The 12,380-nt window shown below is 44.0% G+C and overlaps 1 protein-coding gene across 1 annotated transcript in view; it reads right to left on the bottom strand.

Annotated features, from left to right (window-relative positions):
* Stard9 (StAR related lipid transfer domain containing 9) overlaps positions 1-12,380 on the bottom strand; it is an 85,530-nt gene that overhangs the window by 1,160 nt on the left and 71,990 nt on the right. The window contains exons 24-32 of the mRNA XM_041678789.1: positions 12,162-12,359; positions 11,571-11,754; positions 11,076-11,213; positions 1,399-1,516; positions 1,153-1,274; positions 888-952; positions 571-773; positions 326-405; positions 1-159 (exon numbers count right to left, since the gene is read on the bottom strand). Coding sequence (XP_041534723.1) covers positions 1-159; positions 326-405; positions 571-773; positions 888-952; positions 1,153-1,274; positions 1,399-1,516; positions 11,076-11,213; positions 11,571-11,754; positions 12,162-12,359 — 1,267 coding nt within the window. The remainder of the gene's footprint in view (positions 160-325; positions 406-570; positions 774-887; positions 953-1,152; positions 1,275-1,398; positions 1,517-11,075; positions 11,214-11,570; positions 11,755-12,161; positions 12,360-12,380) is intronic.

Genomic DNA, 12,380 nt, shown 5'->3' with positions numbered 1-12,380 from the left:
CTGGGCAAGGAAGATGACTCTGGTTATTTCTTTCCCCTCCATGATAACAGGCTGCAGGACCCAGGCACTGGGCAGGATCTCTCCTCGGACCATTTTTCTGCTGGGTCTTGGCATGGATGTGTCATACACAGACTGAGCTGCCATAATTGACAGGTGCCCCTAGGGACAGAGATACATGTGAGTTCTCTACCTGTGTAATAAAAAACAGGGATAGGTTTAAGTATATAGTCAGGATGATGACTTAAGCTACCTTACTCTAGCACCTGCTAATTGCACCTCAGCCCAAGTTCATCCCAAAACGTTTTACCACCAGCAATATAGGCACCTCTTTCGCTTCCACGCAGACACAGCAGAAGTCACGCAGCTGCTTCAGCGCACACAGTGTGGTGTCACACACCAAGTAAACTAGAAGGACAGAAAGATTATTCCATGCTCAGAAGTCCCACTTTATTCCATTGCTAGATCTCTAGCAAATCTTGTTGAGCAGTCTGGAGCTCCCAACAGTGCTGCTCCAACCCTCTACCTCTGACCCCTGGCCAGGCTTTCGGAAGCCTTCAAGCTTGGACTCACCCAGGCTGATACTGTTGGACACTCGCTGATGTAGCCTTGCTGTCTGGATGGGCTTGTGGTACAGAGGCCACAGAGTGGGATCACTCACAGCTGCCCACACATGAGACAGTGGCTGTGACACCACACCTGCACCCAAGAAGCCGTGTCGAGTAGAAGAGAATTCCTTGTAGTAAAACTGCACCTCTTGTTCCTCACCCTGGTAGCTGGGAAACACAGGAGGCAAAATAGAGAGGAGGATATCAGCATGAGGTGTGCCAGGAAAGCCAGGGCAGAGAAAGAGAATCATAGAAGGACCAAAGCACTACAAAAGAACTTACTTCCAGCCAGCTGTTGCCTGGCGGCTGAAGAGGTTGTGGAGATTATCTGAACAAGCAGCCATTACCTGGGGACAGAGGGTAGAAGCCAGGTCTCTAGGTTCAACAGTTCTGCTAACGTTTACTAAATGCCCATTTATCAAGACGAAGAGTTGTTGAAGCTCCCATGCCTTGGTGGCCCTAATCTGCCTGGCTTCTTTCCCTCCCCATCCAGCATAAGTCTGGCCATAGCAACAGGAGGGGGAAACAAGAAGGCACAGAGACTCACATCAGCCATTGAGGTGTTGACAATGTGTTTAGCCAAATCCTGGTAGGGAGAGGAGAAGCAGGTCCCTAAACTAGATAGGCTGGAGGGAGAGCAGCAGCCACTGCCCAGGGAGGCTCTGCGACCTACAACAAAGAGATGAAGGCTCTGTAATGACCTGAACACCAGCATGGTGGGACAGTGGTATGGGACCAAGAGTCTTGGGCCAGTTAATCTCAACAGCTATCATTCCCCAAGCTTCCTACTCACTGTGGGTTAAGCTTTTCCAGGTAGATCCGGTCAGATACAGCTGACTGTTCCTCACTGTGGACCGACACTGCCAACCACCTATCCAAGTGTCTTGGAAGTCTGGTACCCGAGAGTCCTCCTGCAGAATAGCAGATACTTAGAAAAGGACATCCAGAAACATCTACTAGCAGTTTCAATGGAACTTCAGGAGGTTGGATGCTGTGGTGGTTTGAATAAGTATAGCCCCCAAAGGCTCATATTTGCTTTGGAAGCCTTTAAGTTCTTGGCCTCAACAAGGCTGACACTGTTGGTTACTGGAAAATGGCACTATTGGGAAGAATTAAGGAGGAAGTATGTCATTGGGGATGGATAGGTTTTGAGGTTTCAAAAGCCCATGCCAGGACCAGTGTCACTAATGAATCAGAAATATAGTGTTCAGCTACTGCTCAGCACCATGCCTGCCTACTGCCATGATGATAATGGGCTAAGCCCCGAAACTGTAAGCAAATCCCCAGTGAAATGCTTTGAGTTGCCTTAGTCATGGTGTCTCTTAACAGCAATAGATACCAGCCAACAAGGCTTCATTATCCAGGCCATAGGCTTAAAGGGTTGCTTGCAGATCAGCTGCCATGGCAATCTGGATAACCAGTACATGGGCATGCAGCCCTCTGCCGAATGGCCACAACCCAGGGTCATAGAAGAAGCCACCTGTATCATGGTGGCAGCAGGAAATAGGCCATCATGGGGCGGGGGAGGGGGGGGGCTAGTGTAGGTAATAAAATCAAAGTAAAGGGGAGATGAGGAAGCAGTGAGCTGTGGACAGCAGACCTTGGCCCTGACCAAGTGCCGCACTGAGCCAGAAGTCCTACTATAGGACCAGAGCCTCTAGATCTCTCTTGTCTTTAGTTAGTAAACTACCCCTAAGCCAGCTGTTCCTTAGTGAAACAAAAACATGGGCCACTAAAGAGGAAAAGGCACCTGCCACCAAGCCTGAGGATGAGAGTCTGTGGGACAGAACTGATACTGAAAGCTGTCTTGTGTGATAGTATGTGTATCATATGTACACACTAGATAAATGTAAAAAAATTTAAATGAGAAACGTTCTACCTTCTTCCTTACTCTCCTGCTGTAACAGTCTCAAGTCAGTTTTAGATCTGTAACTGTCAGGATTCATTTCACCTAATCACCGTCTTTCTCCACCTGCTTCCACCTCTCCCTTTTGACTAGATATGAGCATTTAAACATACAGAGATGTCTTTCCCAGCATGGAGCTTCCTGAAGCCAATGTTCTGTCATCTCCTAACCCTCGCCTATACAGCATCCACCAGAACTAGAACCATTTGCAATCACGACTCCTCCAAAAAACCACCATAGGCCACAATCCTGTGGGACCACAAGATGCTTTCAGCCCCATCTTCCTGCATCTTTCAGTAGGCTGTCACATGCCCATCAAGATCTGTTCCTCCAGCACCCAGGCTCACTGCTCCCACCCGTGCTCTGTCTCAGGTTCTTACTGGCTGTCCTTAACCACAAACTGACGTCTTGGAATTCTTTTGCACTTGGGCCAATGCCCTAGGCAACCTCACCCGGTGACAATGCTAGACTGGTGATTTCTAGCTATAATCATGAATTAATATTACTAGGACAACTGGACTGGCACTGGGGGCAGGGATTACATCAGAGACCTATTTTATAGAGCAGGTCAAAATTCTTTATGCTTTGTGGGTCAAATATCAGAGCAAGAAAAATGTAGCATTATTAAGAAAAAATTTTAAAGGCCAAAAAGCAGGAAAAGACTAGTTAGTGTGTAAGGTAAATAACGCCAAAAATCAAAATATAAAAACTATAGAAAAAAGACACAAAAACCCACAAAAAAACTAAACTGCAACAGCACATTAAAAGAATATTCCTGGTATATAAAATGAGTTCCAGGATATCCAGAGTTACACAAAGAAATCTTTGTCTTGAAAAACACAAATTTTAAAAAAGGACTAGAAAGATGGCTCAGTGCTTAAAAGAGCACTGGCTGCTTTTCCAGAGGACCTGGGTTCAATTCGCAGCACCTACATGGCAATTTTCAACTGTCTGCATTCCAGTTCCAGGGTATCTGACACCCTCACCCAGACATAAATGTAGGCAAAATACTAATGAACATAAACTATAAAAAGAATAATACATCATGCATGCAAGTGTTTGGTGTGTATTTAGAAAATTCAAGAAAGCAAGGAATATTACCGAAAACAAAATAAGAAAGCAAGGATAGTTTCATTCAGCCAATATGAACAAATACACAAGATAGCAATGTCCAAAAACTGAAAAGTAATGCCCTGGAAAAATCATACATGCTCCCTTACAGTAAAAAATATATCTCAGTTTAAACTGGTATGAAATAACAGAAGCATCCCGCTAATGTCTGGAAAAAGATGAGGACACTGGTTCTCACCTGTTCAGGATCTAGCTAATGCAGCTACAGGGCACGAAGTAACACAGTAAGGACATGGTGAGAGGTCTAGGATTTGACTTGACATGCCTACAGTCCTAAAGAGATGTAGAGAAGAGAAGCTATCCAATATGGTAGCCTGTTTGCTGAGTGTGCCCAATGTGGCACATGTGACCTTAGAACATTTTGGATGTGGTGTCAAGTCACCTATTCCTCCACAAATACAAAGCAGATTATAACCTAACATTTCCAAAAGCAGCTACCAAAAAGCACTGGGATTCCACAGAATGGCGAATGGAAACCTATATCCAATGAACTGAGAAAGGAGCATAGCAGAAGATACAAAATATCCCAGGACTTGCCCTAGCTCCACTGCCCAGAAAGATGGCTCCCTTCTGCAGGGCTGAAGGGAAACAGTCCAGGATAACTCATCAGTGCAAATGGGTCAGGCCTGGCTACTGGGAAGACCCAGACCCCTAACAGGTTTACAGCCTAACTAAATAAAGAACTTGGAATCTCCCTCACCTGGCTTTAGAAAAAGGATTCACTTTTAACTCAGTGTCCTGTCCCCTTCCCCGCCACCTGCTGGGGTGCTGTAGGCAGAAGACATTTTGATAATGGACCTGTTTGAATTTGTACTGCTCTGGGCATCCAAAATCCCTGTCCCCATCTCTGGAGTCCCATAGAAATTTCACTCTACCGGCAACAAGGGGAGCCACCTCACGCGCGAGACCTGGCTTAGTAGTAGTGACTCAAACCTGACGAGAGCATGTGGGGAACAACATTGACACAGAAGTGAAAGAGGGTAGAAGCTGAGAGGATTGTCCCAAATTACTAAAATGACAGGTACCAGTGAAACCTAGATTCTTAAAAGCTGGAAAATCTAATCTAATCTTGGTAAATACTGATGGCCAATTTAAAAATCAAGTGGACATAAAAAAAAAAACCAGATCTATTACAAGCAACAATACTGAAACCGCAATAATCTCCCAACAAAGAAAAGTTTAACGCTGGGTGACTGCATTACCAAATTCTACCAAACCTTAGAAGTTAATGTCAGCTGGGCAGTGGTGGTGCACACCTTTAATCCCAGTTCTTGGGAGGCAGAGGCAGGCGGATCTCTGAATTCGAGGCCAGCCTGGTCTACAAGGGCTAGTTCCAGGACAGACCCCAAAGCTACAGAGAAATCCTGTCTCAAACCAAAAAAAAAAAAAAAAAAGTTAATATCAATGCTCCATAAAACAGAAAGGAAAGGAACACAACCAAACACATTCTAGGAAGCCAGGACTATCCTGTTACCAAAGCCAGATAAACACACAACAGCAACAAAACTAGAGGCTAAATTCTCTCATGAATTAAGATGGAAAAATTCTCAACAAAATATTTGGAAACAGAATTCAAGAATACACTGAGGAGCTGGAAAGATGGTGCAGTGGTTAAAAACACATGCTGCAGCCAGATATAGTGGCACAGCCCTTAATGCTAGCTCTCAGGAGGCAGAGGCAGGCAGATCTCCGGGCTTGAGGTCAGCCTGGTCTACACAGCCAGAGCTACATAACTGAGACCCTGTCTCAAGAAAACAAACAAAAAAGAACATGTGCTGCTTTTCCATAGGACCCCAGTTCAGTTCTTAGTGCCCACGTGACACTTCATAGCTCTAACTCCATTTCCAGCAGCTAATGCCCTCTTGTAGCATCTATGAACACTAGGCACACACGTTACACATATAAAAATTCAAGCACACATGCATGCACATAAAATTAAATTTTTAAGAAATTCGACATACCATTAAAAAATCATAAAAGTAATCCCACCCATAATAAGTGTTTCATTTAGTTATTTTGTGGCTAAGAATAAACTAATAAAGTCAAAGACTTACACAATGAAAATTGCAAAACACTGAAGAAATTGAAGACAGACACTAAGAGGCTCAGAGGTTAAGAGCACTTCCTGATCTTCCAAAGTACCCCACTTCAGTTTCCAGCACCCACATCTGCTTGTAACTCTACTCCAGGTGATCTAGTGTACACATTTACACAAACACACATAAAAATGTAAGTAAAAAATGTTTTAAAATCTTTAAATTCAAATATGGAAATAACTCCCCAAAGTTGATTATTTGGAAGAATTATACAATTACATCCCCATAATACTCAAAGCAATTGACAGATTCAGCATAATCCTAATCAAAATGTCAATGCTATTCTTCATGGAAACAGAAAAAACTAATCCCTAATTCATATGGGAATGTACTCCCAAACAGAAATCCTAAGTGAAAAGAGCAAAACTAGAAGGTTTACAATACTTGATTTCGAGGAATGCTAAAGAACCATGGTAACAAAGCCAATGTGGTATTGGCTTAAACAGACCATAGAAAATCTAGAAATAAATCTTGCATGCACAGCCAACTGATCTTTCCTTCACAAAAGATCCCCAAACAAACACTGGAGAATGGACAGACCACTGGAATGAGTGGAAACATACATCCAGAAGACTGGATCTGGACCCTCATCTCTCACCACCACAAAATTAACTCAGAATGGATAGAAAGATGTTGTTTCCTGAGTGTCTTGCTACACACAAGTGACCCTGAACTCATGGTCCTTCTTCCTCAACATACCAACTGCTGGGATTACAGGTGCGTATCACCATGCCAGGCCTTAGTGTAAAACATAAAACTTAGAAATTACTACAGAAGGGCTGAAGAGATGGCTCAGCGGTTAAGAGCATTGCCTGCTCTTTCAAAGGTCCTGAGTTCAATTCCCAACAACCACATGGTGGCTCACAACCATCTGTAATGGGGTCTGGTGCCCTCTTCTGGCATGCAGGCATACATGCAGAAAGAATATTGTATACATAATAAATATTTTTTAAAAAAGAAGAAATTACTACAGGAAAACAGAGAAAATAATTCAAAAGTGCACAATCAATGATTTTCTGAACATGGCTACAGAGCTTTTAAGTTGACAGTTGAACTGGGCAGTGGTGGTACACACCTTTAATCCCAGCTCTTAGGAGGCCTCAGAGTCAGGCAGATCTCTGAGGTCTAGGCCAGACTGATCTACAGAATGAGTTCCAGTACAGCCAGGACTTAAAAATAAATAAGTAAATAAATAAATAAATAAATAAATGAAATTGACAGTTGAGATTATATCACATATAAAAGTTTCTGTACAGCAAAGAAAATGGCCAGCAAAGAGACAGTTAAAGAATTAAGAATGAATTGGTGGTGGTGGCACACACCTTTAATCCAAGTGCTCAGAGGCAGAGGCAGGCAGAACTCTGTGAGTTCGAGGCCAGCCTGGTCTACAAGAGCTAGTTCCAGGACAGGCACCAAAGCTACAGAGAAACCCTGTCTCGAAAAACAAAAATAAATAAAAAAGTAGTGCATCTATGCATCTGCTGTGGGCGGTGGTGGCACATGCCTCTGAGTTCCAGGACAACCATACTACACAGAGAAATCCTGTCTGGTTTGGACATGGTGGGGAATGAGGGAGTCAGGCAAAGATCATGAACCCTAATAGCTCCACTAAGAACTAGACTTCAATTCACAAACAAAGGGCAAAAACCAATGGCCTTGACCCTGGATGAGGTGAGGCACATATGCTGGGCCAACACCCCTTTACCCTCCTTGAGTGATGACCAAATAAGGACAAAGCCTGGGACTTGTTCAGACTTGCCCAAGAATGGAGAAGTTATAGCCTTGGCCTACCCTCACTAGCCCAAACCAATTAGAAATGTACTAATATGATTGCCATTTACATAAGCCAATCCTAAATAGAATGGCCACACTGCTTTTCACATTCCTGTAGCTGTCCTTAAAAAGAGCTTACAAGTCCCTCTCAGGTGTGTGCGACCCCCTATACATGTGGTATAATAAAAATGTTCTTGCTGATTGCATCATGACTAGTGGTTTTTTGGGGGACCTCTCATGGAAGAGTTGTACACACTATCCATGTGCATATTCATATGGGTGTACACACGATGCCCTGCTGTGGGAAAATCCTTCTGTATGCCGTGAATATGTTTTACTCCCATTGGCTAATTATAAAGCTGTTTGGCCTATAGCAAGCCAGGATTAAGTCAGGCAGGAAAGCCAAACTGAGGACTGGAATGAAGAAGGGTAGAGTTGGGGGAGACACCAGTGAGCTGCCCAAGAAGCAAGATGCTAGAGGACAGGTAAAGCCATGAGCCATGTGGTAATACAAAGATTAATAGAAATTGGTTAATTTAAAAGTAAGAGCTTAAAAGTTAGTAATAAGCCTGAGCTACTTGCTGAGCATTTTATAATTAATATAAGCTCTGTGTGTGTGTTTACTTGGGACTGGGATGTCAGGACAGAAAAGCTATGCCTCTTTTAACAATCCATGTGCATATTCATATGGATATACACACTATCCATGTGACTAAGATGAATACTTTTGGGTAGGGAAAATGTACCTTCATGTCACATGGCATATGCACTGTTTAGATGTTATTTTTTACTATGTGCATTTTAATTTATAATGTGAACTTTAAATATTTATCTCCAGCCAGACCTTATTTGGAGCACTTCATGTTTCCAGCTGCTTTCTTGGTTGTAACTACTAGCTTCTTCTTCATTCTAAGCTGAATTCTTCAGAAGCGCCTTTAACCCAGTAAGTAAATATCAAGCTTGCAACCTTCCCCACAAAACCTGGTCCTTCTCTAGCATCCTTCATTGTTGTTATGGCCACCACCTCAGGTCAAACAGGAGTTCAGAGCTGAGCAGGTAAAGGTACTTGCCATATAAGCCTGGCAACGTGAGTTCAATCCCCAAGATCTACATAAAGATGGAAGGAGAAGGTAGGCCTTTAATCCCAGCACTCGGGAGGCAGAGGCTGGCGGATCTCTGTGAGTTCAAGGCCAGCCTGGTCTACAGAGCAAGTGCCAGGACAGGTTCCAAAGCTACAGAGAAACCCTGTCTTGAAAAAAAAAAACAAACAAAACCAAAACAACAAACAAAGATGGAAGGAGAGAACCAACTCCATAAAGATATTCTTTACTGACACACACACACTGTGGCATCTGTCCACAAACACATATAGCACTCACAATAGCAATAAATAAATGAGTGCATAGTGTTTTCAACTCTGTCTCTTTCTCCTACATCCTACCAGTCACCAAGCAACTGCTCTTCTTGCACCCTTATCTGGTGATCTTCACTGGAAATGCTAAATCCAAGCTCTCGCCATCTTTCTCAATTCTGCCATGGTCATCAATAGGTCTTCCCTGGGCTGCTCGTCTCTCTCCCTTGCAATCCAATGTTCTAATATATATATATGCCTGTGTGTGCATGCATTCAGGCAGGTGTATGCATGTCACTGCAGCAGCTTTAAAAAAATCTTTTCTGTGGAGTAACATCATCAGACTAGAAAGGGGACAGAATTCTCAGTACACTCTTTTGCCATTCAGCCATCTTACTCTATATTCCATCCACAAGGGCTCTGCTTAGCTCTTCACACTCTGAGGCCTCTCTTCCGAGGGTACCCCTCTCCCAAAAACAGCGCCACTCAGCTCTTCCTAATCTCATTACCACTCTAGTCTCAGTGCAAACAGTCTCTTCAGGATGTCTTCACTGACTCTATAGATCTAGACAAACCACCTGTTATGCTGGCTTGGCATTCCTTCAGTTAGCTCAGTGTAATAACAATGAACATAAAACAAGCAGCTTAACATATCTATCTCTGGGCTGGAGAGATGGCTCAGAGGTTAAGAGCTATTGCCTGCTCTTTCAAAGGTCCTGAGTTCAATTCCTCGCAACCACATGGTGGCTCACAACCATGTGTAATGAGGTCTGGTACCTTCTTCTGGCCTGCAAGCATACACACAGACAGAGTATTGTATACATTGTATACAGAGTATTGTATACATAATAAATAAATAAATACATAATAAATAAATAAACACCATTTTACTTACTACCTTATCCTAAAATAGTGTCTACTATTTAGGATAAAATAAAAGCTTAAGTCGGGGCTGGAGAGATGACTCAGTATTAAGAACACTGGCTGTTCTTCCAGAGACCTAGGTTTGGTTCCCAGTATCTACACAGTGGCTTACAACTGTCTGTAATTCTAGTCCCGGGGGATCTGATGCCCTCCTCTGATCTCCATGGGCATCGTGCCCTCACATGGTACACAGGCATACCTGCAGGCAAAACCCACACACAAAATAAAAATAAATCTTGCTGGGCATCATGGTAGATGCCTTTAATCCCAGCACTCAGGAGGCAAAAGTAGAGACAGGTGGACCTCTGTGAATTCAAAGCCAACCCAGTCTACATAATAAGTTCCAGGACAGCTAGTGCTTCATAGTGAGCCCCTGTCTCAAAATAAATATATTTTTAGCCGGGCGGTGGTGGCGCACGCCTTTAATCCCAGCACTTGGGAGGCAGAGGCAGGCGGATCTCTGTGAGTTCGAGGCCAGCCTGGTCTACAAGAGCTAGTTCCAGGACAGGAACCAAAAGCTACAGAGAAACCCTGTCTCAAAAAATCCAAAAAAAAAATTAAATAAATAAATAAATATATTTTTAAAGATTTATTTATTTATTATGTATACAGTGTTCTGCCTACATGTCAGAAGAGGGCACCAGATCTCTTTACAGATGGTTGTGAGCTTCCATGTGGTTGGTAGGAATTGAACTCAGGACTTCTCAAAGAGCAGCCAGAGCTCTTAACCACTGAGCCATTTCTCCATCCCAATAATAAAAATCTTTTTAAAAAGAAAGAACAACAACAAAAGTAAATAAAACTGAACATGTATTGTTTTGTTTGTTTGCTGACTTTTTGGTTTTTGTTCTTGTTTTGAGACAGACAGGGTCTCAAAACAAGAAGTATATAGTTCTGTCTGTCCTGGATCTTACAATATAGATCCGTTTGGCCTTAAACTTGCAGAGATCCACCTGCCTCTACCTCCTGAGTGCTAAGATCAAAAGCCTGCACAACCATGCCTTGCTGTATACCACACAGGTTCCATTTCCAGCACCCACATTACAGCTCACAACTACCTGTAGCTCCAGCTCCAGGGGGATCTGATGCCTTTGGCTGCTGTGAGCACCAGTACTCACATGTATACACAGAAACAAATACATACGCATAACTATAAATAAAGCAAACACACAGAAATGCAAGATTAAAGGAGAGGAAGGCATATGGGAAGGGCTCAGTGGAGACCTGCAGAAGACACAGATCCTACACACACTTACATCTCAGAAACTTCCTGATGTCTGTCCACTCACCTTGACCTCTAGGGACTGGGGGTGGCCTGAGAAGGCTGGGCTGCTGTTGTAACCAGATGTGATGCCAGAAGACAGGCTTCCACTGGAGCTGGTGCACAGGGAGCTAGAGTTGGCTAGAGTTTGTAGTTTTTCCTCTTCCTGGGAAGAAGACAGATAAAACTAGCTTCTGATGATACACCCTCGCTACCATACTCTCTCCTCTGAACTTCCCTCTCACCTCCACAGCTAACCACCACTCTTCCTAGAACCTCCTGCCTACTTCCCAGAAGCCACCACTCTCCTGCTGCCCCACATCCCTGACTCCACACGGAAGCCTCTTCCTCCCACATTCTGGCCTGTGTCAAATACGGTCTGATGAGCGTGTAAAGGGAATAGGAGCCCAGCTTTGGGCTGGAAGCCCACCCTCCAAGTGGATCTCCATCAGAGCTGCCAGAGTCTAAGATCTGGCCCAGGTTTCAGGCCTCTCTTAAGGCAGAAGATCACTTCATTCCTCACCTTCAACAGCTGGGAGATGATCTGCTGGCGGATTCTCTGCTTTTCTTGTTCGGTCCGCTCCCTGAGCCGATCTCGAGCCTGGGCAATCTCCACTTTGGCCTCCTCGCGGGCTTGATGATAGTCTCGAAGCATCAGCTCAATGTCAGAGGGTAGGTTGGCTGATCTTGACGCTGGTTCTGGGATCCTGGGGAAGTATACAGAGGGGGAAAGTCATCTTCTAACATGATGGGTGCATAAAGTATGGTCCTGCCCACCCTAGCAGGCTCAGCAAACCTCCTGCTGTCTGCAAAGTCATCATTTTACGTACTTAGGAGGTATCTAGAAAGAGAGGAACGAGCCATTCTAAGACCTAGGCACACAGACTTGCATAACACATGAGTCCCTTTTTTCTAATGCATTCTCATGATTTCTCTCTGTTCATCTTCTGCACAGCTATACCCCATTCCCTCTTATACATCCTATTTCCATTTGCCCTAGACTTCCACATCTACCTCAGTTTATCCAGAAACCTGGAAAAGCCTCTGAGATGTTCAAATTCTAGTCCCTTTTCCCACAGAGCCTGCAGGAAGTGGGCTCTAGATTCATCCTTACCTAGTGGTCTCTACGACATCCTTCCTCAGCTGTTGCAGGTATTCTCGGCGTCTGCTGGGCAAGTCAAATTCCCAGGTGGGGAGATCCTTGTTGGGCAGGAAGCCGAGTTGTTTCTGGGGACTGAGGCTTCGTGTTCGACGAAAGTTATGAAGTCGCTCAGCCCTCTCTCTCCTGAGGGTCTCTATGGTCTTTTTCTGCCTGAGACAAAATGTGATTGAT

This window comes from Microtus oregoni, unplaced genomic scaffold (genome assembly GCF_018167655.1).
Source record: "Microtus oregoni isolate MIOR12 unplaced genomic scaffold, Mior012 000031F_ref0000149, whole genome shotgun sequence".
Taxonomy (NCBI): domain Eukaryota; kingdom Metazoa; phylum Chordata; class Mammalia; order Rodentia; family Cricetidae; genus Microtus; species Microtus oregoni.
This window is presented reverse-complemented; position numbering and strand designations above follow the sequence as displayed.